Raw genomic sequence first — 26,014 nt, forward strand, 5'->3', positions numbered from 1 at the left:
GGGGGGCACCGGGATGTGTAGCCAGCCAAATATGCAACCGTAGTTTGCAGCCCAGGGCTACAAGAAAGACCCACTCTAAACATTCTTCTCTGTCAAACAATGGTAGAGAAACGTATCGGAACTGGTTGGTTTGGTAGATAAGCCCGTTCCGCCACTTTGAGGAATATCCAGACTTTAATCAAGGGAAACGGCGGTCATTCACACTTCTGCATTTGCGTTTTTACTTATTGTGTTATGTTGAATTTTTTTTAAATCCATGTACCGGGATGCAGTTAGGTCCATATGTGTAATGACATAATTACATACGGTTGAATAGTACTCGATACCGACTCCAGTGGTTGACACTTGCAGCTGAAAATGGATCAAAGGGTATTGTTTTAAATCTACATCTATATAATATAGTCTTAGGCACACAATTGTCCGGATACTCGCCGGCCAGGATAGTGAGATTAAATCTATGAGTAGCCGAGGCGGGTTGTAGTATCCGTACCTGAAGTTAGCGTAGCATGGTTTTTCTCTCTACACATTTGGAATCTTCCTGGCGACGTGTTTAAACCACCGCAGTGTGGCGAGGCAGCAGTAAGAGAGCTCGCAACAGGGAACACTTTGATGTAAAGGTTTGTGTTGTGATCCGGCTTGGCTCTTAACTCATTCTGCGCCGGAGCTTAATGCGCGATATAGGTCTAGAACGCCACCGCTTTAATCAATGGGGGGACTGTGAGATTTGCGAGTGCTTAAAATATATTTTAAATTATAGATATGGGTCTAATACACGTCGATTATCAGTGAGTTGCTTCCAGTCAACATGTACAAAACGGATAGTTTTTTCATCTGTACATTTCCGTTTTTTATACTGTTTGGAATATGAATATAGTTTTGGTGATTCTGAGTAATTCCAGGAAAAGACGCGATAATAGCCCTTTAGTGGAATACACTAAACATGTTGTAATTTTTCGCCTGATTATCGAATCTTCCTGAAATCAACGCTAGATCATCATTATTATCCTTCCTTGTGCAAGAATGAAAAGGGCCTCGTAGCGCGAGGCTCCCCCAGTCGCCTCCTGCACTCAACGGCACACAGCCACACACACACACACACAGAGACAGCGGGGTAGAAATAAATATCAGATCAACGATCAAATTTATATATAGTGTTCTTACCTTGTATCTGATGTAATGCAAAAGAAATAATCCAATTATCTGATCGCCATTCCAAATACTGCTCGTGGAGGTCCGTCCCACATTACCGACCGCTACATATGATACGGGTGGGAGCGGGGTTACTGTTCCATGCCATCGTTGTATAGACCTACGTCGCCTGAGTATTTAAACCCCGCCCGCACGGCTCGTCCCAGAAAAGAAACTACACCATTCCCAGTAGAGTGCAATACCAGCTGTAAGGCGTAGGCGGCGGTATTTGCCCTTTTCCGAGCTCAGACCCATTCCCAACAATAACATCAGGCTGGATGGATGAAAATGAATGGATATCGCTAATAAAAGAAATGACAATTAAAACCCGACTATACTCGTGATTGGCGCTCAAGCGATCATTGTGACTGGCGCTGAATGAGTTAAGCATCCGTCGTGCGGGTATAACTGCTAGTGCTTTGTGTGTGTGGGAATGTGCTGGGATGTGACTGCCTGCACTCGGCCCTTCCAGTCCGCCTCCACGCAGACACACACACACACCTGTTTCCTCCGTGCCTGGGTCTGGTCGTGTGGTCATCAGAGTGAGAGCTCTTTGAAGCAGGTCCCCATTGCTTCCTGTATGACCGTCTGGGGGGGGGGGGTTCCCAACTACACACTGAGTTTTATTATGTCAATCACATTGTCTCCTGACTTCAGGGGCTTTCTTTTTCTGTCGGTCATCCGTTACCACTGCTGCTCCGACCGCCTCTCGGCTTGGATTTCAGGGCCAGGCCAGAACTAAGCCTGTGAGGTGTGTGTGCTTTTTAGACTTGTTGTGTGGTTTAAAGGAACACGCCAACATTATGGGACATGCGCTTACCGTCTTCTCCAGAGTCAGACAAGAAGATGGATACTAATTTCCATCTTGCTATCAGTTTGCATGCCAGCCTAGCTTAGCTCAAATGAATGGAAGCCGATATGGACCGCTAGCCTAGCTTAAAAGTCTGGGAGAGGTGTTTTTGGCCAACAGCTAGGTTAGTGGTCCGTATCCGCTTCCATTATTTGTGCTAAGCTAGGCTTCCTTGCAGCCACAGTTTCTTTAACACATTCGGGGCCATTGGGGCCCGTCTAATCCCTTTACTGCATACTGAATTCGGCGTCGCAAAAAGTATTCCAGGCGATCGGGTTGAAGCCCTCGCTTCAGGCTAACAGAAAAGCTAACCCGGAATGAGAAAAAAAAAGTGACACCCGGTCTGCAGCAGGGGAAACTGCATTATCGAGACAGCGCCAATACCAGGATCTGGCCGGTACTGCACTTTCGGAGTCCCGATATGCCGTTTCCAGCCAAAATACAGCTCTGTGACATTGAGTAGGATATTAAAATGGAATAAAAGCAAAACCGAGTGTACAATGTATATACGTGGTTGGCCTTCAAAGGATGGCGCCCAATCATGTATATATACGTGGTTGGCCGTGAAACGGTTAAGATAGGGATGCATCGATACCACCGTTTCACTGCTGAGTCCTGATCTTTAACTACAGGCCAATACCCAATACCTGATCCTTTACTGTTACTGAACAGCATAGAATTACACCCAACAGAGTTATTGGACAAAAATGATTGTGATATTCTCCTTATACCCACCCACTTCTGGCGTTTGTCTATTTATTTTTCCGGTGGCTTAACTTCATGAACAAGATGCTAGCTAGTGTGGATATTCCCGAACGGAATAAATAATGCCCATATCAACATAACACCACTTATCTATGTTCGCTCATTATCCTTGTAACAAAGATATTTGTAAAGAAACAGGACAAGGGGCGTGTTTTCACTCAAAATGGACTTAAAAGGCAAATTTACACCTTTCAATATCCAGTTTTAAACGCTCAGAGGAAGTTGAAGGACAAAAAGAAGGCAGCGTTCCTTGTAAAGACCACCTGGAATGTGGCGCTTTGATGATCATTTTAGCAGGTTGTGGTTTAATGTAAGGTAACTTTTTATCAGTAGGAACCGCGCTGCGCTGCAGGGGAATGACCACGTTAACCTGTCTTGACGCAGACCTTCCTGTGTGCCCAGTTTAGACCAGATGTCAGATCCTGGCTCCTGCGTGCCCACATTCTGTGCTCATCAGAGGATGTGTCCTTAATCAACCCAGTGGAATGTGTCAGCGTGACACTCGTGTGTTACGCGCTCGCGTCAGCGCGAGGCAAGCTCACCGGGGGGGGGGGGGGGGGGGGCTCCCGCGGGTTCTCTGGGAGGAATCACAAGTGTGGGGGAGACGGGGTTTTCTGTTTTATTCTTATTATTCTTTTTGCGTGATCCGAAGCCCTGGAGCAACCTGGAGGAGTGACCTGAGGACATGCAGAGAGAGTTATTGTACTCTTCTATTTCCTTCTCTTTCTCCATGTCCTGAGAAGGCAGGAAAATTGGATGAAAGTGGTGGAAAGAGTGAAGGTTGCCAGACGAGAGAGAGAGACAGAGAGAGGCGAGAGAGAGAGACTCTGTAATCATACCTTACTCTATTTCGCAAGTCGATTTGTCTTCTTTTATGCGGGATGAGTTATTATTCATTACTCACAATTAGGGCTGGGCGATATGGCCTAAACACTTAATCTACGATTATTATTTTTTAAATCCGATTTACGATTTTAATAGATTTTTTTTCTCTTAAACTAGAAATCATTCAAATAACCTTTATTTTTATTTGGCACAGAAAATATCAAACCAAGATGAATTTCCCTATTGGGATTGAAGTGCAAACCTAACTTTCACTTAAAAAAAAAAAATAATAAAAATATATATATATAAAAGGTTACTCTTGATCAAACAAAAATGAATGTCCCTATTGGGATTAATAGTGCAATAACTTGCTTTTTCACCAAACTTCACTTAAAACAAATAAAAGGTGCCTCTTGATCACCAAACAAGAATGAATTTCCCTATTTGGATTAATAAAGTGCAAATCTAACTTTCACCAAACATCACTTTTTGTTAAATAAAAGGTGACCATTAAACTTTTTTTTTTATCGATTTAAATTTTTCAAAATCGCCCTAAATCATTCATTCAAATTAATCGATAAAATCGATTAATCGCCCAGCCCTACTCACAATAAACATGTGTCTTTAAGACTCACTTGATTTAAACAGAAAACAAAAAGGTCCTTCTGCAAGATCACATTCATTTGCAGAAGGATGGTAATGTGGAAAACATATTTGTCTATTAAATTGACTAAGATTTCCATTACTATGTTGATGTGGTCTCTGGTCGGCTGGTTCCACTGCTGCCATCGACTTGTCCTTGGAGGCAGGTAGTTGGGAGACAGACGGAAGGGGTCTTTAACGCTCAGGCAAGTCTACACTACAGACTGTAATGAAGCATTTCTTTATTTTGTGAATTTCTCTTAACACATCTGTGTGTATATACATATATACATTAGGGGTGGACGGTATAAACGGTATGAATTTGCGCTACGGTATGGATTTTGACTATACCTTCATACCTTGTGACCGGTAGACTAGAGCAGCTAGTCACAGCAGTAGCAATGACGTTAACGTTACTTGACGATTCACTCGACGTTTGCAGTGGTCGTTGCATAGTGTTTAATTGTACTGAGTTTTTCTCCACTTGCTCACGGACCTTGCCATATAGTTTGGGCATTTCAATTTGGCTAAGGAGGCTGAGAGGAGACTTGCTTTAGCGCAGCAACGGGCTAACGTTAGCCGCTAAACCAACGTTCTAACGTGACTCCGTGGCACCAGTTTCATTAGTGAGGAAAGGGGGGGCTATTGACGAGGCTTGACAACAGAGGTTCAAAGATAACTTCACATTTATTGGCTATTCGTTTCTTTATATCGCTTTATCCATCGGGCTGCTCTTGTTTCCAACTCCGTGTTGACAATGACATCCTGGTGTGACATCATCAACTACGGCAACTTAGGATGCTCAAACCTCAAACTCAAACCTATTACATCACTCTCTCGCTCTCTCTCTACGTTGTCAAACATGTACACTAAAGTTAAGTTATGTTGGAGTTTTATTGTGTTTGAGTTGTTTGAGGGAAAGAAACCTCCTGTCCCCCAGTAGTTTTTATTTTCACTTTGTGCCGCTTGATTTTATTGTATTTCATGAAAAAAGTGTTTTTTAGAGATGGAAGTAACTTGAGAAAAGGTTTTGCATTTTTCTATTGCAGTTTTCCACAATAAATGTTCTTAAAATACCTCTGTACTATGTGAAATATGTCCTAGTAATACAAGAGTACAATAGCTGCCAGTGTTTTACCCCTTCAGAAGCATTTATATAGACATTTTAAGATAAATGAATATACCGTGATATATACCGTTATCGTCTATGCTTCAAATTATACCGTGATATAAATTTTAGACCATACCGTCCAGCCCTATGCATGCAGACAGATACACACAGACACACGCCTGGGAGAGGTAGGAGACTACCCAGAGAACCCTGATCATGGCGTGTTTGTCTGTTTACATCAGGGAGGAAGCTCATTCTGTGTGTCAGAGATAGTGGATATGCATGGAATAATTAGACTGTGTAATCAAGGCATGTGATGCTGCTCTTCATTAGAGTGTCCAACCGGTCTCAGCGGGTGAGGCTGGGGAAGAGCATTTCCAGCTCTAGGTCCACCAGCACCGTTTCCCCGCAGGGCTGTGTCCTGTCCCCACTACTGTTCTCCCTGTACACCAACAGCTGTGCCTCTCTCCACCCCTCGGTCAAACTCCTGAAATTCGCTGACGACACCACCCTGGTGGGTCTCATCTCCAGGGGGGACGAGTCAGCCTACAGGAGGGAGATCGAGAGGCTGCAGAGCTGGTGCAGCTGCAACAACTTGGAGCTCAATGCTCAAAAGACAGTGGAGATGGTAGTGGACTTCAGGAGGAAAGCAGCCCTGCCCCCTCCCATCATACTGGGAGGCACTCAGGTGGCCTCCGTGGAGTCATGCCGATTCCTTGGCATGACCATCTCCCGGGATTTGAAATGGGAGCTCAACGTCACGGGCCTGCTCATAAAGGCCCAGGGGAGGATGTTCTTCCTCCGGCAGTTGAACAAATACAAACTGCCGAGGACCATGATGGCCCAATTCTACACGGCCATCATTGAGTCGATCCTCACCCACTCCATCATCTCCTGGTTCCCCGCTGCAGCGGCAAAAGATCTCGCCAAGCTGCAGCGGGTGATTCGCTCTTCGCGGAGAGGGTAATTGGCTGTCCCCTGCCCTCCCTCAGGTCCCTGCACGACTCCAGGGCGCTGAAGAGGGCGAGGAAGATCATGGCCGACCCCTCCCACCCCGGTCACAGCCTCTTCACCCGGCTCCCCTCTGGGAGAAGGCTGAGGATCCCAAAGGCTGTGAAAGCTCGTCACAGACTTGAGCTTCTCCCCCTCAGCCGCCAGGCTGATCAATGCCTCAGGCCCCCCCCCCCCCCTCTGCCCCCAAGTGACACTGGCACAATGACACTGACTGCACTGCACTAGTCCTTACTGGAACTCTGCACTTTACACTTTATATATATATGTATTTAAATGATTAATCCTCCACTGCACTGTTTTTTGGCCTGTGTCTGTGTTGGTGTTTGTCGTTACTGTGAAAAAAGAAATGAAAAAATGCATACACTGTAATGCTGCAACAATTACCAATGTGTTTTTTACACAAATGGCTTAATAAAGGAATCTGAATCTGAATCTGAATTAGATGGTGTGATTAGATTGCAGCCATAGATATTGAGCCGGCTTTGAACGCATGTGATTCGACTTCTGTGAGGAACTAATTGAATAGAACCTCTAGACGGATCTGAAAAGTCCTCTGCGAGGCTGATGTTCTTTTTTTTCAACGTCCTCTGTGTGTTTTTCCATGTTAGATCACCCGCCCCGTACAGCGCGGTGCCCGGGTCCTTTCGGAGACGGCTCTTTAACTTTGGCTCTTGGGTCCCCGCCGGGCTAAACCGGGGTGACCGGGTGACATAATACAGTTGACATAATTTACAACACGCCCATATTCACAGCCAACTGATTAATTTATGGCCCGGCGCCGTCTCGCATCACGTGCAATGGAACACATTTAACTGCCATCCCAACCTGACTGGCCCCTCTGTCCTCTCTGCGGATGACTTGTTTTGTGTTGACGTGTGCGCGTTTCATACCTGTCGATTGCACATGTGAGAGATCCGGACAGCGCAGTCTATTAATGCAGCCGGCACATGGACTCCACACGTACATTCTACACCGACAGGCATGGCCTGATGGAGTGACAACTGTATCAGCGAGCCCCCCCCACTGTCGGGCCACGGTACCCCTCCCTCCGGCCTGTCAGGCCATGTCACCCCTCCTCCCAGACCCCGCAGCAGCCTGGCACACGGCCTCAGGTTTCCACCGCAGGCCCAGAGCCGGCCCAGCGCCTAGCCGCCCACACTCCCCCAGGAGCCCCGTCGCTCCAGGATACGGGATGTGGAAATAATGTGACTGGAGTGCTTCCACCCGGCCTCCAGAAATCAGGTTTTGCGGATTGTTTATTTGAGGGGAAGGAGGCCTCAGACAAACATCCTGTTTTAAAAAAGCTGCCTGGGTTTTGTAGCAGCGCCCGGTGAATTGCCCCTTTGACGACTGGGGGGGGGGGGGTGGTTGGGGGGCTGAGGAATGTTGAAGAGAAGGCCAGCATCTCCAGGGAATGGCGAGGAGCTCTCCTGACCCGACCGTGTGTCCAGTTCAGGCCCGGGGACAGAGGGGCTCTCCTGACCCGACCGCGTGTCCAGTTCAGGCCCGGGGACAGAGGGGCTCTCCTGACCCGACCGTGTGTTCAGTTCAGGCCCGGGGACAGAGGGGCTCTCCTGACCCGACCGCGTGTCCAGTTCAGGCCCGGGGACAGGGGCTCTCCTGACCCGACCGCGTGTCCAGTTCAGGCCCGGGGACAGAGGGGCTCTCCTGAGCCGACCGCGTGTCCAGTTCAGGCCCGGGGACAGAGGGGCTCTCCTGACCCGACCGCGTGTCCAGTTCAGGCCCGGGGACAGAGGGGCTCTCCTGACCCGACCGTGTGTCCAGTTCAGGCCCGGGGACAGAGGGGCTCTCCTGACCCGACCGCGTGTCCAGTTCAGGCCCGGGGACAGAGGGGCTCTCCTGACCCGACCGCGTGTCCAGTTCAGGCCCGGGGACAGAGGGGCTCTCCTGACCCGACCGCATGTCCAGTTCAGGCCCGGGGACAGAGGGGCCATGGCGGGACCGTCTCGAAGCGGCCAGTCGCTGTGTGTAGGGCCTGTACCCAGAGTCCGCCCCTCAAGTATCTGTTCCTGTCCTGGGAGCCTGGCTTCCGTTTCCCCTTACGTAACGCTCGCAGCGCACACAGAGAAATGAGAGAGCCATTGATAAGCGTGATAAGACTGTTCTGTTGTTTTCCCTTTCTCAGCATTGTTAAGAGTGTGGTGCGTCAGAAATCCAGTTTTCATGTCAGGGGTTAGTGACTCCAGAGGACCTGCTACTGCCCTGTATAGTCTTCATGACCTGCTGGATCATTAATTGTGTGTGTGTGTGTCTGTGTCTGTGTCTGTGTCTGTGTCATTACATTGAGTCCATGTCTGCTACTGTGATGCACGTCAGTGAATCCATGTAGGACGGCTTCTCCGTGTATCTGGAAAAATTATGGTTTTTAGGACCATCAGATTAGGATCTTTTGTTTTCTCTCCAGGTTGTGTGGGTTTTGTAAAGACTTAAGACATTATAGTAGCATTCGGGGGAAGGTTTGTTTTAATCGTATTAACAGAGTTTCTTTAGAGGTTGGTTCACTCTGCATTTGTCTTGATAATGGGGACTAACCTGACCCTTATCTTCTGAGTAATACGTATCTATGTTTTGTGTGAGCTCTTACACCCAAATGAGGTTTACTTTATATTCTAGCATTGCCAGAAGGTCTGAACCAGAATTAAAACACAAACATGTTATGGCCTTAGTCATAAAGTCATTGGGCCTCATGCATGAAGCGATATAAGAACAGATTTCGTTCTTAGCATTTCCTCTTACTTTGTTCTTACCTGGGATTCAGAAGTTTTCTTATCGTTGCTTTTTTCTCAGGCAAGAACAAATTATAAGAGTGGTCGAGAGCACTCTTACTGAAATAAGAAATTCTTACCCCAAACATTTTTTATAAAAAAAAGCCTACCATTGGTTAATTGCCCCCAAATACGACTTTAAAAATACAGAACTTTTCAATAATTATTATTATTATTATAACTTATTGCATGCGTTCTGTCTGAAATGGATTATATATTGCTGTTATGCTCTGGCCACCCAGGCCATTGATTGATTGATTGAAGATTTTATTAACAGATTGCAGAATGGGTACAATACAGTACAGCTCAATACACACAATTGTTAAGGGGAGGCAGACCAGAGAAAGAATTGTCTTGTTTACATCAGGGTCCCCCATTTTCAATTCATAATGACATTTATGACATGCACAACATACAGATATACCGATATATATCATGATATTTATGACATGACATACAGATATGCAGTACTGTATACGTAGCATAGAACGCATATTTAGAGATCGTCTACATCAGTGGTTCCCAAACTTCTGTTTTATGCGGACCACTTGTTATCAAGAACATTTGCGGACCACCTCGTATGCAAACAGTAAAACATAAATAAATAAACAACTGACTTAAACCCAGTAATACACGATACCCTCTTCTTGGACCAAGTAGGTTTAGTCGATAATCCAATGTACAGTTACCCGCCTACCCATCCCATCCCACCCCACCCCACCCACCCAACCACCTCCAATGTACAGTTCCCCCCACCCGAACTCCACCTACCCCCCCCCCCCCCCCACCTCCTCCAATGTACAATTTCTACATCAAATGTATATACTCTCTTTTTTTTTTTTTAACTATTTTTGTATCACAAACAGTACTGTATTTGTAGATCTGGTATGTCATAAATGTATAGATGTAGCAGTACTGTCTATCTGTATGTCATGTATGTCATATATGTTATGATGAATTGAAAATGGGGGACCCTGATGTAAACGAGACTAAGTCTTTCTCTGGTCTCCATCCCCGTAACAATTGTGTGTATTGAGCTGTACTGTATTGTACCCATTCTGCAATCTGTTAATACAATTTTCAATCAATCAATCAAGACCTGCGTCGCGGGCACTTCGTTCCGTTCTCAGAATGGATTTGAGAGAGATGCGTCATCCAGTTTGACTTGGAGCACGCACTGTACTATGCGCACTGCCAGTCATCAGGCTATATATGCGGAGATATTCAGACTCTAGATCTATTTGCAGAGCCAGATGAGTGGCAACCTGTGCGATTGGCTCTTGACAACGCACAGTCGTTCAGTATTGACAAAGCCTACAGTACTTTGCTGGAACGAATTTTGCACGTACTGTATACAATACGTTTGTATGCGCGCACTGCGGGAGGTGGCCAGAAGCGCGCAACTAGCCAACTACTATTATATTACTATATTAATACAGTATATTCCACTATATAGCTATAGGTGCTGTATGATGACAATACATTTGATTCCTATCTAATTTTGATCCATCGCAAAGCGCTCCAGTGCTTGAATACGGCCGGGGGATCCGATGCAGACCCACGGCTCTCATATTATAATGAGCCCACAAGGCGTGTCTCTGTATGCAAATGACTTGCGCGAGAACATCCAGTTTAGAATGAGTGGGATTCACCATTAAAAAAAACCTGTGTAAGAACAGATTTGGACTTTAAGAACGGCTTGATGAATGTGGCGGTGGCTTTTCTTATTGTTCTCTTAACAGACAGGTAAGCAAGAATATAAGAAAAATATAAGAAAAATAATAAGAGAGTATTGTTGAATGAGGCCCATTGTCTTGTCTCTGGAGCAGCCCCAGAGTGTACATCCCAGTTACATCACAGATTGGATTGTCCCCCCCCCCATGGATATCTCTGGTTTCTAGCTTTAGGAGAGAGTAGTGCATGTTCACAATCACCGACTGAACTGTCCTGGGGCCCAGGAAGAACACATGTGAATTCTTAAAATGGGTGGCATTCCCCTTTTTAAGAGGAGGGAGAGAAGGCAGTTGCCAGTGTATTGTATTGTTCCGGTTTAGTATGTGCTCTTAGTGTTGATTTTCAGTGTGTGTCTGTCCTGGCAGCACTAACCCTTGCAGTGGTGAGGTAATGTCACCTCTACAATCTAAAGCACTCTTGAGCAGAGGCCTGAAACCCCATACAAGTCAACAGAAACCGGCTCCAGTATTCGGCCTAGTATTTGTCCGTCTCCTCTTGGCAACCCATTGTGGTGCCAGCGCCGCTGGGGCTAACATCTGAAGATTTATCTACAGTAGCTTAAACACCATCTATGACGCTATCGTTACAGCGCTCTCACTCGTCATTTGAATTTGCGGGGCAAAGCGAATTCAGACGGTTCACACCGTACCCACCTAGGATAAGGTGGCCAGTGTTCGTTTTTTTTCTTTTTTAAGCGTAGCTAGTGCGCTCTGTAATAAGAGGTACAAAGTTAGTAGAAATAACAGGATTTAAGCTATCATTTTCATCCCATATTCTCCCTGGGCAAACAGAGTGAGTGAGCTAATCTTGTGGCGTTGCCGCGGGGAGGGCCTTCTGTTGCCTTCTCGTCCAGGCCGCAGCGCCCGGCCTCCACCAATAGCGCCATTCATTCGCCCCGGGGGCCATGGGGTTACGGCAACAAATAAAGAGCGCGCAATGCCATTAAAAATGTATGGAATGTCCAACTGTTAGTTTAGTGTTTTAGCGCGCCTCCTCTCAAGGCTGTGTGGGGGGAACAATACTCCCATTCGAGCCGGCCACAGTGTGAATGTGCTGGGCTTGCAGTGGAGAAGAAGCAGCGGAAGATAGTGCCAGTTGTGTTGGATGCCGTTTTTATTTTCTGACCGGTTCGCCCCACAATTTAAAAAGAAGATTTTAAATCCGGCGAGCGGCCCGTGGCCGGCTATGATTTAGGCTTGTGGTCTGATTGACGGCGAAAATAGATTTAAGAATGTTTCTCCCTTCCTCCCCGGAGGAGCATTGACAGTTGTGCCTGAACCTATGGCCGTCAGTATTTTTAAAACTCTGAATAGCCGGCGCATTCTTTCAGTCTCCAGAATGCTGCGTGTGGATTAACTGGAGGGGCCCATGTCACTGGGCATCTCAACACAAGCCCTTCACAGCCAGAGCTGTGGCACAGGGCTGGGATGGGACCTGGATCTCACACTGTGACTAGACATGGTGCTTCATCTCTGGATTGGAAGTTATTTCTAAATGATCAATATTCAGTCACATTCTTTGGTCCATAGCCCACGAACCATGTTTATGATCAGCCCACGAGTTGGAGTTGGACCAACGTTGACATAAACAGATTTTCTCCTGTGTCTCTCTCTACAAAACTCACGTTATCTACTGGAGTTATCTTGATTCCACTCCCATGTCCTAACACAAGGACCCAGCATCCTTGACATAATTTGCGGCCTTTGATCGTGATCCAGAAAGCTGACGTGCTTGTCAAATCTGACCTTAAAACCTTTAACATTATTTTGACTTTCGACAATTAAGAACAATAGTCAGCTTGTCCCGCGGGCCGCGGCGCTGGTGGAGACATGGGCTCTACTGTTGTGTCTTGCTCAATGGCTTAGCTCAGTGGCTTGACCCAGTACTGCATTCACAGGCGGGTTCGCTTTTTATAACTGAATGTAAAAGCCAGGGTCTATATGGCCCTCCGCAAACTACTCTTGGATCAAGTCTTTGCCAATTTGTAATTTCAAGTTAGTTCGGAAATGCTCATTGATTGTGTTCAGCGGGGAGATGCCATTTACTCTTGTCTTGTTTGTGCGTGTGTTGTGTGTGTTGTATTCGTGTAGATATCTAAAGTCTTGGCCATGCAGCTCTGTATGTGCAGGCAGGCTGTGGCATTTCAGGGTCCGGTTTAGATTAGAGCCCTGGCTGTAGCCCCCCCCCCTTCCCCTCTCAGTGACTGCCAGCACGTCATTTACTTAATGAAATCCTGCCATTCCTTTTGCTTGGAGATTCTTTGCAGATGTTGACAGGGAGGGACTGTATGAATTATTGGAAATGTTCACTCCCTGCGTTCTTAACCCTTTCACTGCCGCACTACCAAACGGTTTAACACTTTCACTGCGACAACACAGAAGGTTAACCCTTTCACTGCCACGTGACAAAGGGGTTAACCCTTTCACTACCACACTACAGAAGGTTAACCCTTTACTATCGCACTACAGACGGTTAACCCTTTCACTGCCACACGACAAAGGGTTAACCCTTTCACTACCACATTACAGAAGGTTAACCCTTTACTATCACACTACAGATGGTTAACGGTTAGTGAATGTCCTGCTTGTTGTGAACAGGCAGACTCGTCAGAGTCGGGTGGGGGACAGTTTTGTCTTTGTTTGGGGGAGCGGGTGTCTGGGTGCCCGTGGTAGGAGCCGTGTGGGTTACTGGCCCCGGCAAGTGTTGTGATTGAAACAGAAAACTCTGCTGCCACATCATCCTGACAGAACACATTCTCCTCACGGACTGTGATCCACTGGGCCGATCAATAGGAAGCCATTGTTTGAACCGTTGACTGTGTCCATCATAGCCGCTCCGGCTCCCGGCCCCGGTGGTAACCAAACACCCGCCTTTCGCCTTAAATTAGTCCCACTAATATAACCCGTAATAATGGAGTTGCTTGTTATTGTTCATTTGAAAAGCGAGCCCCGAGACGTAGCTCCAGTGTGTACACCTACCGACGTGTTTCCTCCCTCCTCTTGCCCCGGGAACTAAAGAGAACCATATCAATTCTGGGGGGGGGGATTGGTACAGTTAGCAAATAGAGAAGTCGACATGGTCTGCAAACATTAAGAAAAACAGTTGAATTTTACGTGCCACGGCCAGGCAAGGCCTCCTCCAGTTTGAGGACAAGGGAGAAAACAAGCTTCTCGCTGCACCCCCCCCCCCCCCCCCCCCCCCCCTCCCCCTTCCAACCAGAGTAGGAAGTTAGGAGGCGCTGTGAGAGGAGGGGGGAGCTCAGGAATGTGTGGGGTCTCCTCCACTGAAACACTCCAACCCACTTGGCTCAAACCTCCCTCATGCGCGCACACACACACACACACACACGCTCGCACGCACACACACACACGGATAGGTTGTGTGTAGAGGTGAAAGGTCACAGCCACCCAGCAGGATGTTCATTGAGTGTTGTGCTCTAGGTGCTCCGCTGCCTTGCTCTCTCAGACGTCACCATGTGGACATGACATTCTTCACCATCTCCCACAGTTGTGTCGAGAGCTTTTCTTTTTGCCCTCAAGGACTCCAGCCCTGTAGGCTCAGCTAGCATCACCAACTATCCTAATGATGATAACAATAATTCCTGCTCCGCTGTGCTCTAAGACTCTTACACATTTTACGCTCAGAAGGAAATGAGCTGCACATTCTCTTCCTACCCCTCTCTCTCTCCCTCCCTCTCTCTCTCTCTCTCTCTGTCTCTCCCTTCCCTCCCTCCCTCCCTCTCTCCCTCCCTCCCTCCCTCCCTCCCTCTCTCTCTCTCTCTCTCCCTCCCTCTCTCTCTCTCTCTCTCTCTCTCTCTCTCCCTCTCCCTCTCCCTCTCCCTCTCCCTCTCCCTCTCCCTCTCCCTCTCCTCTCCCTCTCCCTCTCCCTCTCCCTCTCCCTCTCCCTCTCTCTCTCTCTCTCTCTCTCTCTCTCTCTCTCTCTCTCTCTCTCTCTCTCTCTCTCTCTCTCTCTCTCTCCCTCTCTCTCTCTCTCTCCCTCTCCAGCCTCTTACCCGCGCGCCCAGACGGCTCCTCCGTATTAGCCTCCGTAGCTTCCTGTGCGTTTTACACCCTGTGTTGTTTATTGATTTAATTTATGGATTTGGTTAGTTATCTGCTATCAAGGGTACAGCTTCCTCAAGGAGACGTCCCGAAACAGAAACGCGAAAGTAGAGAGGAAGTGCCTGACGATGTAAAGCATTCCCACTGTGACCAGCCAGGCCTGCATGGGGAATGGATTCAGTTTCCCTGCTCTAGTGTATGGTCCCAATATGTCCCCTCTCTCTCTCTCCTCCTCCCCACTCTCTCCATCTCTCTCCGAGTACGGCCAGACCCCAGGAAGAAAAATCCATAGATATATATAAAAGAGGTGGTCCAGTTAGCATGTCTGTCTGATAAAGCCCACTTTGATGGCAGAGATAGCCCAGACGCCAGCCTAAATGTAGCCTGTTAGAGAGTTGTAGGTCGGCCTGTAGGAACCTTTGTCTACAGAATCGGAGCCATGCCATAGCCAAGACACAGGGGGGGCTGCGAGGGGGTTATTTTGGTTTCAGGCTGGTTTTGGTTGCTGTACTTATGGTTTACTTATCAGAGAAAACGTGTATGTGTGTGTGTGTTGGGGGTCAAGAATACACTGCTTTGTATGAAAAGATTACGTTTGTTCCTAAATCTTCACACAAACACATGCTACGCACAAACATGCCTGCATAGTACACGCACATAAGCAGATTTAATGAACACGCACATGCACACCCCTGCACGGTCCTCCTACCAACCCCCCCCCCCACCTGACCCCCGCCTGTCCGTTCAGTGGTACAGTCTAATAGCTGGAGGGGAATCGAATCCTTGGCACAGGATAAGAGGCCGCTGCTCCTCCTCCTCTCCTCTGCTCCTCCTCTCCTCTGCTCACTCTCCTCTCTTCTGCTCACTCTCCTCTCCTCTGCTCACTCTCCTCTCCTCTGCTCCTCCTCTCCTCTGCTCACTCTCCTCTCTTCTGCTCCTCCTCCTCTCTTCTGCTCACTCTCCTCTCCTCTGCTCCCCCTCCTCTCCTCTGCTCTCCCTCCTCTCTTCTGCTCCTCCTCTCCTCTGCTCTCCCTCCTCTGCTCACTCTCCTCTGCTCACTCTCCTCTGCTCCCCCTCCTCTCTTCTGCTCACCCTCCTCTCCTCTGCTCACTCTCCTCTGCTCACTCTCCTCTCCTCTGCTCACTCTCCTCTCCTCTGCTCCCCCTCCTCTCCTCTGCTCCTCCTTCTCTCCTCTGCTCCCCCTCCTCTCTTCTGCTCTCCCTCCTCTCTTCTGCTCCTCCTCCTCTCCTCTGCTCTCCCTCCTCTCTTCTGTGCCCCCTCCTCTCCTCTGCTCTCTCTCATCGTCTCTACTCTCCCTGCAGCCCTCTCCTGTCCCCCTCTCCTCCTCTCCTTGGCTGGGCTGCTTAAAGGGACTGGCAACTGTATTCCTCATGTTAAGTTGTGGAGGCAGGAGTTCACTGCTGCTCTCCTCTCCTGGATTAGTAAAGAAATTAGTGTAATGGAAATGGGGTTTGAGTCACTCGGTAGATACGTTTTGTAGAAGGAAGGTGGGGTTTAGTGGAGGGAGATGTTAGCGTTGAGGGGAGGAGGTGGGGTTTAGCACTGGATGGAGATGTTAGCGTTGAGGGGAGGAGGTGGGGTTTAGCACTGGATGGAGATGTTAGCGTTGAGGGGAGGAGGTGGGGTTTAGCACTGGATGGAGATGTTAGCGTTGAGGGGAGGAGGTGGGGTTTAGTGGAGGGAGATGTTAGTGTTGAGGGGAGGAGGTGGGGTTTAGTGGAGGGAGATATTAGCGTTGAGGGGAGGAGGTGGGGTTTAGTGGAGGGAGATGTTAGCGTTGAGGGGAGGAGGTGGCGTTTAGTGGAGGGAGATGTTAGTGTTGAGGGAGGAGGTGGGGTTTAGTGGAGGGAGATGTTAGCGTTGAGGGGAGGAGGTGGCGTTTAGTGGAGGGAGATGTTAGTGTTGAGGGGAGGAGGTGGGGTTTAGTGGAGGAAGATGTTAGCGTTGAGGGGAGGAGGTGGGGTTTAGTGGAGGGAGATGTTAGCGTTGAGGGGAGGAGGTGGCGTTTAGTGGAGGGAGATATTAGCGTTGAGGGGAGGAGGTGGGGTTTAGTGGAGGGAGATGTTAGTGTTGAGGGGAGTAGGTGGGGTTTAGTGGAGGGAGATATTAGCGTTGAGGGGAGGAGGTGGGGTTTAGTGGAGGGAGATGTTAGCGTTGAGGGGAGGAGGTGGCGTTTAGTGGAGGGAGATATTAGCGTTGAGGGGAGGAGGTGGGGTTTAGTGGAGGGAGATATTAGCGTTGAGGGGAGGAGGTGGGGTTTAGTGGAGGGAGATGTTAGCGTTGAGGGGAGGAGGTGGGGTTTAGTGGAGGAAGCTGTTGTTTGTCTGCTTGTCTCTGACACTCTGCCTCTCATTCATCTCACTACAAGGCGGTGGAGGAGTGGTGTTTACCCCGGGGCAGCTCCTTTCTCCTGTTCCCTCTGCCCTTTTTATCCCTCCTCTGCTCCCTTTCATGCTGCCTTTTAAAGCATTACTGGATGATCATCAAGGATTGCCATTGAAACTTTCAAGCCCCCCTTTTTTGTGTACTTAGTAGTAATTATCCCGACTCGCCCTCCAGTGCAAAGGGTCTGGTGGCAGAAAGAACTAGACCTTCCCATGTCCTCCGCAGTGGCCTGGTGTTGTTACATAGGTCTATTCAAGGAGTGTGATAATGACACTTTTGTTTTACACTTGTGTCTGTGGATTTCGTAGTCGTAATAGAATCGCGGCCGGTATTTGGGTTGTGTTTTGTCTATGACATTTAATCACAGTGGTCGAAGGTAGGCTATGTGACCCGTCATTGTTGTTGATACACCTGAGCTTCCACGCGTTCACGCTTGCAAAACAATAATTTATGTTCAGCATCATGCTTCTGCCTGACATTCTAATCCGTTGCTCAAACAGTTCAGCATGTGTCACTGTTTGCTCTTTGAGTTCCAAGTTTTCAACAAACTGATATAAGTCTGTATTCGTTGTCAGATCTGACGGCGGGCCTTTGATACTCCTAATTCCTCCAATCAGATGGCCCTTTGGGAGAGAGAGAAAAATGTATGTTATCCGCATGGTTTTCCATGTACGTGCCTCGTCGTGGAAATCAAACGCTGCACGCCAAGTGCTCTCTGTTGGGAAAGCGGCTTGTTAAACATCTCTGTTTACCGTGTGATTGTACTCCGTGTGGTACGTGCCACACTGGTGTGTTGGGCAACACCTATTTGACTTGAACGTGTGGCTTTTTGTGTGTGTGTTGAGTTTGGTCATTTGTTTACCTGGTTCTGGAAATGGAGGAAGGCAAATACAGACCAGTCTTATCCCCCCCCCCCCCCCCCCCCACATATTTAGGTTTCCTACAGGTAATAGAACCCTCTATGAACTAGATGGGTTAAAGCATTGGCGTATAATCTTATCGAGGGCTACACTCCCCCCAGTTGTTAGATGATAGTACTTTTATCCTAGTTGGCGTTTTGGGAGTTGGCTAACTACTCCTGACGCTATTCACATCCGTGTCTGTCGCATAGCAGCCGCCGAGCGTTCCACGTCTGTCCTCTCGGAGACTGACACTAAGAGGAGAGGCTTTTGAGAATAAAATAACAATAATAACATGCGCTACTTTTCTAATGGGTAAACTGAGCTGTTAAAAGGTGGCAGGGTTAAATGGATGCAGAGTAGGGTAATTGCTCCCAGCCTCTAGCCGGGCTCCACCCCGAGCTGCAGACCCTCTTCTTAACATGAAGCAGAAGAGAGGCTGGCCGTCGGTGGTGCGGTCTGCGCTGGGGCTAGGCTCCGAGCACCGGCCTACCGCTGTAGACCTCCACCCGGGTCTGCCCCCTGCTTGTGGCCCAAACTATTGATTAAACCCGTCAGTCAGCGTCTTTCATCTAGGATTTTTTTTTAAGCTGGAAGAATTGAGCACTTCGGACAAAATAACTGTATAATTCCATGTTACGTTTTCAAAGGAACAATGGTTTCAAACATTATTATCTGAAAAGGGTACGTTTAGAGTGTTGCGTTCATTCACAGTTAATTAAAGTCCAGGTTGAGTCGAGGTTGAGTACTTTCTGGTGGTACATCACATTCACACTCCGAAGTGATTTGGATTGACTTTACAACTGCAAATACATGGGTCTGTCCAAACAAATTGTATATATCTTCAGTGCAAGGGTTCAATTAGACTTTCACGGTATACTTCATTGCTACAATTTTGTTAAATCACGGCCCATATTTGACTGCATAAGAGTACATTTAGCTTGGTGTGTATTTTGGGTTCAAAGTTTAGAATGTACTCTTAAGAGTACCGCAATCCTAGTATAAAGTAGTGTGGATAACATGATACAAGAGAGTAGGAAGTCAGACTATAGCAAGACAGGCTATGGACTGTGGAAGTGGCCACAGTCAGTGTGATCATTTTGTCCAAACAGTCAGCCCGTCGGAGGAGAGATGGCTCCGTTTTGTTAAAGAGATTCTAATGAGTCCCCCTCCCCGACCTCCCTCCCCGACCTCCCTCCCCTCCCCTCCCTCCCTCTCACGCCGACACAAACCCATACGTGGGTGCTCTGTTCGCCTCGTCGTCCTACTAGCCAAAACACACAAGTTCACTTCAAAAACACAAACACGGGGCCCATATTCTTCCCACTCCAAACAGACACATGTGCGCACGCAGGCACACGTAGGCCCTTAACACAACACGCCGGGCGACAGGAAAAGGCCTGGCTCATGGCGCGGCACATTGTCTTCCCTCTCAGGCTCCTTAACATTAGATACCTTTCTAACCTTTGTTCCGCTCGTTCCTCTTCCTGATCCACTTTTTTCTTAATTTTTTTCCTACTAACTCCTCTTCTTCCCAGGCTAAGTGTGAAAACTAGATGCAGTCGATAGAAATGTTTCTCCCCCCCCCCCTTCTCTCTCTCTCATCTAAAAAAAGGAGATGGCAGCCATTTGGTCTTTTGTGTTTGTGTGCAGAGTTTTCAAAGTGAGTTTACCTTGATGTGTGTGGGCTCCATTTGATTTGAGACAATAGAGGGCCATAAACAAGTTGTGGCTGAGTTCTTTGTGTGGCCCAGGCCGCGCTGCAGTAAAGAGCCCGACTCTGGAGTGGAGGCTGGAGAGTGGAATTCACTAATGGCACATGCATGTTGGGGCCCCTGAAGAGAGGGGGTCATTTCAGCCATCAGTGTGTGCGCAAACACACAGAGAGCTTGTCTGCAGCTCCTTCTCTCCCTCCCTCCCTCTCTCTCGCTCTCTCGCTCTCTCGCTCTCTCTCTCTCTCTCTCCACATAACATGGTGAGCCTTGAACCGGGCAGGCTTTTTTGTCCATGTAGGTCTGGTCGAGTTTTTTTTGTTTGTGTGTGCTAATCTTTGTATAAACTGGACTAGTGCGTGGGTCATTCTGGAGAAACGTGTAGTTTGACGGGAGGTGAGCGAGGCATTTTTGTTGCGCTCGCGGATCCGCAACGCTCCACCTTAAAGGCGTTTGTTAATGGGCCGGGCGGTCATTAAAGCCGCGAGAGGAGAGGGACTGAAAGGAATGGGGCCACAGGCCCAGGCTTTAAATCCTCTGTGCCAATAGACTCTCTGAAGCAAAATAATGGCATCACTCTGTGTGTGAGTTAATGGGAGCTGATAGCATGAAGGCAGGGGGGTCAGCGGGTCACAGGCTTGTGCTAAGTTGTCAGGGAGCTGAATGCCGTCCCTGGGCCCTCAGCAGGGGGAGGGGGACCCCCTGCCTGGCCCTCTCCCTGCACCCCCCCCTCCACCCTCCTGGAATGTGGGGAAGAGGCACCCCCCCACTCTCCTGGAGGAAGAGGTGAAGAGACGGATGTGAGCTCATGGAATTCTCTGTGCTTTTCTCTCTCCTCTGTCCCAGTCAGCCCCCTTACCTCTCACTCACTCACCACACTCCTCGTCCAGAAGTATAAACGCGTATCAGGGGCCAACCGGGAGAGCAGATCAGAGCGGAGGCTCGATAAGTAGTCAGCGGCAGTGTGTGTGTCTGTGTTTAGTACGGTGAAGATAGAGGTCCACCTAGGGAGCAGTAACTCACGTTGGAGCGCTGAGGGCTGTCACTGAAAAGAGTTCACAGACTGCAGCCATGAAAAGCTGAATTAACAAACTGATTTACTGTAGCGACATGGTCGGGAGTGAGATCGCAGCTTTGTCTCGCTGTGTTAGTAACTTTTCCCTCAAAGCATTGTTCATTGTTACTTTTGATCAAATAGAAATAGTCTCGACGCCGGTTGTCACAGTAGGTTGTCACGGTGGGTTGTCACAGCAGGTCGTTCTAGATTCTTACTTCTATCAATATCCTGGCCGTTTGTCACAAGGTGTTCGTTACCTCCGTTGACTGGAAGCTGAATTCACGGTGGTGAATGGGGTCTGTTATGTAGAGCAGCAGTGACTGGTCCTGGACAGGGTGGTCAGTGTTGTTTTCTCAGTGTGGTGCCCTCCGGAGGCGGAAGACGAAAGTGCAGCTCTTCAGCTTAACTGACCTCACAACACCCTCCACCCCCACTGCTCAGGATATCTATAGCACCCTGAGCGTGTGTGTGTGTGTGTGTTGGAAGGGTATGCGTGCAGTGGTATTTATACAAGGCTTACATTTCAATACAATGCCTCCTTCTGTATTTATAGAGAAGCCATCTGCTCTGAACAATAAAAAGAAATGGTTAATCCCTTTTAACTTAATCCTTCCTTTTTACTAGTCCTGTTTGCGTTTGTTGGTGTTTTGTTTAATAACCACCTCTCTTCTCTCTCTCGTCTCTCCTAGATGCCAGTATGTCGCCTGACGCCCCCAAGCAGAGCCACTGGTGCAATGTGGCGTACTGGGAACACAGGACCCGTGTTGGCCGCCTCTACACGGTGGACGAGCACTCCGTCAGCATCTTCTACGACCTACCTCAGGGTACGGGCTTCTGCCTGGGCCAGCTCCACCTGGAGCACCGCAGCAGTACCGTCCAGCGCACGCGGGGCAAAATCGGCTACGGCATCCTCCTGAGCAGGGAGCCTGACGGCGTGTGGGCCTACAATCGCAGCGAGCACCCGGTCTTCGTCAACTCCCCCACCCTGGACGTGCCCAACAGCAGGACCCTGGTGGTGCGCAAGGTGATGCCGGGCTACTCCATCAAGGTGTTCGACTACGAGCGCTGCGGCCTCCTGAGGCAGGACCCGGGCCTCCTGGACGGCCCCTACGACCCCAACAGTGTGCGCATCAGCTTCGCTAAGGGCTGGGGCCCCTGCTACTCCAGACAGTTCATCACCTCCTGCCCCTGCTGGCTGGAGGTCCTGCTCAGCAACCACAGATAACACAAGACGGACCCCACAGACTATCCCAAATATCATCTACCTAGATTTAATATAAAGTTTTATATATTATATGAAATATATATTATACTTGTAAATACGGAGTCATTTTTACAATGTAATTATTTATGTATGGTGCAATGTGTATATGGACAAGAGAAAAAAATAACGGAAAATGCACTTTGGCTTATATATATTATATATATAAATATATATATAAAGATAAAGAATCTTTCAATACCAATTTGAGAAATTATACAGCAAAAATAGGAAGAGCCTGGATTTGGTGTATAGTTTTCATATACTATTAATATCCAGACAAAAAGCTAACACCATTCACACATTGATAATAAAGTATTCGCATAATACTTCTCTTTGCTTGGTGTCTATCTTCAGCCCCTTTGTTGACCATTACAACACATTCAGTCTCACTCTATGGCGTCTTCGTGTACAGTCTGACAACCGAGGACGGCAATATAATTCCTTGCCAAGTTACTGTTTGTACGCTATTATTCTTATGGAATCATGTGCACTCTCAATGGAGGACTTGCACAGAATATTTAGAGTGCCCATTTGTTCTCTATGTTGGAAGAATCAACGGTTGCTATATGTTGAAACATATCAACAGAAATATACTAAATCTGTCTTATTACTGGATGTTACAAATGAGTCACAGTGGAACAGTAATATGCTTAGTGTTTACTTACTCTACCACTGCACAGAAATGAGACTTTTCTTTCTAAAGTGGTGACCGTGGTTATAGGCAGCCATATTGGAAGAAAGAGTACAACAAACATTCCATGTTTGTGGATTAGGGATGTACTGATGCCGATACTAATATTGTACGGAAGAGGTCCCCCTATATAAAAATATGATGCCAAGATCCATATGTTACTATCAAGAATAAAACAGAGGTTGATTCTTTTGGCATATAGCGGCATGTTCGATCTCACTAAAGGAGACTCGTGAATTATCATTGTTGCCCAAAGGAATGGTCTTGAGTCTATACTGTTCTGTGAAAGTAAAGATTGGTACTTTGTACGGGCCAATACCTCAAGTATAGGACTCTAAATTACAGTGAAAGAGTAGCATTGGTATTCGGTGCAGCTCCAGTTGAACCCTTTCACTGCCACACGACAGAAGGTTAACCCTTTACTATCACACAACCGATCCACGGAGCTAATGATGGAGCATCGCCGTTGGTTGTGTGATAGTAAAGGGCTAACCTTCTGTATTGTCACAGTGAAAGGGTTAACCGGCTGTCGTGTGGCAGTGAAAGGGTTAAAAATGACACTTGGGCCATAGCTCCCCGGTATCACATCCAGCGTATCTCATTGCAGTAGATGTCCTCATGTTTTATTTGGCCTTGTTGCCAAGGGTCCTCCAGGCTTTCTCCCGGTCACCAATCTGGGGCACAGATGATAAAAAGATCAGAGATGAGCGTGTCCTACTCATTTCCTACAGGCAGAGGGACACGAGGGACCTCTTTACTGCTGTTGACCAGGATTGGCTGCATGTTAACAGCATGTCATTCTGAAAGAGCATGGGGTCTGAATTACTGCTGGCTGAGCTCACCTGGAGTACAGCGCAGCTGAGAGGAACGTTTGTCATTGTTTATCCATGTCACCTTTTTCACACTCTTGAGACGGGTCATGAACAAGCCAAGACTTTTCACCTATATTCAAAAATCCACACCATCTCTGATCAAATAATTGCTCCCATAATAGTAAAACTCATTAGGGAATATTATTTTAAGCATCTTGCCATCTTAAAGAACTTTTGCTTTTGAAAGGGTGACATGTTTCAGGTTGCAATTATCCATATATATATATATATTTTTTTTTAAACATTGAGCCATGAATATCGTTTAAAAACGTTTCAAATGGGATGAATGAAATAATCCAATATACGTCGTCTCTTCTGTGAAAGTGGGGATGAGATGAGCTAGCACCACTGAGCCAGACGTCCTTGAGGTCCCAAGGAGCCCAGTGGAGCAGGTTAAGAGGACAAGAGAGTAGGACAGAGGAAGAAGGGATTGATAAAGCTAGCTTCCAGGGTCTTGGGGGAACTGGCTCTACAGCGGGAAGGTCCTTCCAGAACACCGAGCTACTCCATCACACAACGTCCTTGGCCGGTGGCGGCGGCTCTAGTGTCCAGCACAGACTCTTCTCACAATGGACGTTGTTGTAAGAGACCGGGGGATGCGGCAGCCTGAGTCCGCCACATTGATATAGGAATGTATGCAGAGAAACCAAGAAGTTTTACAAGCCTACTGGAATCTTGAAAACTACAGCCAAGGTGGATGTGGGTTAGCTGGCTTCCTTCATAATTGCTGGTGTTGGGTTGTCAGATTGGTGGCGGTGGTAGTGGGGGGGGGGGGGGGGGGGGCATGTAGGTCTGTGCCAACATTAAGCAAAAGGGCCATTCAGTAGCACTTTGATTCTAGTCTAATGAGTACTGAACTGAACCATTACAGGGGGATGGGATTTTTTTAAATTAGTTCTCTAATGAGATGAGGCGTTTATTATAGGAAATAAAACAACTGAATGACCCTTTCATTATTATTATTATTATTATTATTATTATTATTATTATTATTATGTATTTACTTACTGGCTGGTATGTGAACAATGTGCTCTGAGCTTTAAAAAAGGAAAAAGACAAAACAGAAGAAGAGCTTTGTTTTCATTAGTTGGCATATTTTTCCAGAAAAGACCATTTTCCTCTCTGATTTGCAACATCTTTAGTGCATCTCTCTCTCTCTCTCTCTCTCTCTCTCTCTCTCTCTCTCTCTCTCTCTCTCCCCTTCTCCTCCTCCAGGCCCCGCTGTCTGTCTGGAGCCAGGCCCTATGTGTGTGTGTGGAGTTCAAACAACCAGAGAGGAGTGGCTCTACTCCGCCCCTGCTCCGCTACGCTCTGTTCTCTCTTCCCTGCAACTGGGGGCTATTATCCCTCTCCTTTGTGTCTCTGTTATGGGAAAAAAGGTCCCACATCGCCACTGGAGAGGAACTGGCAGACAATTATATGGGGTGGCGAGAAGCAAAAAGACACATAGTGGGCAGATTACACAAGCCACCATAGTGGGTATGAGAGGGGGCCTAATTAGACTGGGCTGGGTAGAGGCCAGGCTTCACTACATCAAGCTACATCTCTCTGGGAAGGCGCCTGCTCTGCTCTCCGCTCTGCAGTTGGAATAGTTGTGGCAGGCAGCTCTGTAACTCTGGGGCTCGATCAAGGAGAGAGGGGGGAAAAGCCGTGTAAGCAGCTTTTTATTTTATTTTCTGTGCGCCACGAGCCGCGGGACTGGTATTGATTAACGGGCCGCGGCCCACACGCCCGCCTGAAGAGGCCTGCGTCGCTGTGTGCCCAAAAAACACAGCCATTTTGTTCCAGTGTTCCACGATGTGCCGCTGTCGGTTCAGAGTGATGGTGGCTGGAGAGAAATGGAAGAGAAAGATGTAGTCGCTGCGTTTCCAGTAATGACACCATATCTCTCCCTGGATAGAAATGCAGACGCACGATTATGCGTGGGTGTGTGTGTGTAAAAGTACATTTTGTGAGCGTTCGTGTGCATGTGCACCAAGTACGGATGTGTTTTGCACACAGGCACACAAGTGTATCTGTGTGCCTGACTGTGTGTGGACAACTGCTTTTTAAAGCTTGAAGTTTAAGTAAAAGTTTCGAAACCTTGTTATTATGGCTTCTGTCCTGCCAAATCCTCTGTGCATTCCATAGACTCTAG

The 26,014-nt window shown here is 47.8% G+C and overlaps 1 protein-coding gene across 2 annotated transcripts in view; it reads left to right on the plus strand.

Moving 5' to 3' along the window:
• smad6b (SMAD family member 6b) overlaps nucleotides 1-22,640 on the plus strand; it is a 33,380-nt gene extending 10,740 nt beyond the window's left edge. For both annotated transcript variants that reach the window (XM_084334892.1, XM_084334893.1), the window contains one exon: nucleotides 21,740-22,640. In XM_084334892.1, coding sequence (XP_084191018.1) covers nucleotides 21,740-22,275 — 536 coding nt within the window. In that variant the 3' untranslated portion in view covers nucleotides 22,276-22,640. The remainder of the gene's footprint in view (nucleotides 1-21,739) is intronic.
• The last annotated feature ends 3,374 nt before the right edge of the window (nucleotides 22,641-26,014 follow it).

Source organism: Notolepis coatsorum, assembly GCF_963971535.1.
Source record: "Notolepis coatsorum genome assembly, chromosome: 18".
Lineage (NCBI taxonomy): Eukaryota > Metazoa > Chordata > Actinopteri > Aulopiformes > Paralepididae > Notolepis > Notolepis coatsorum.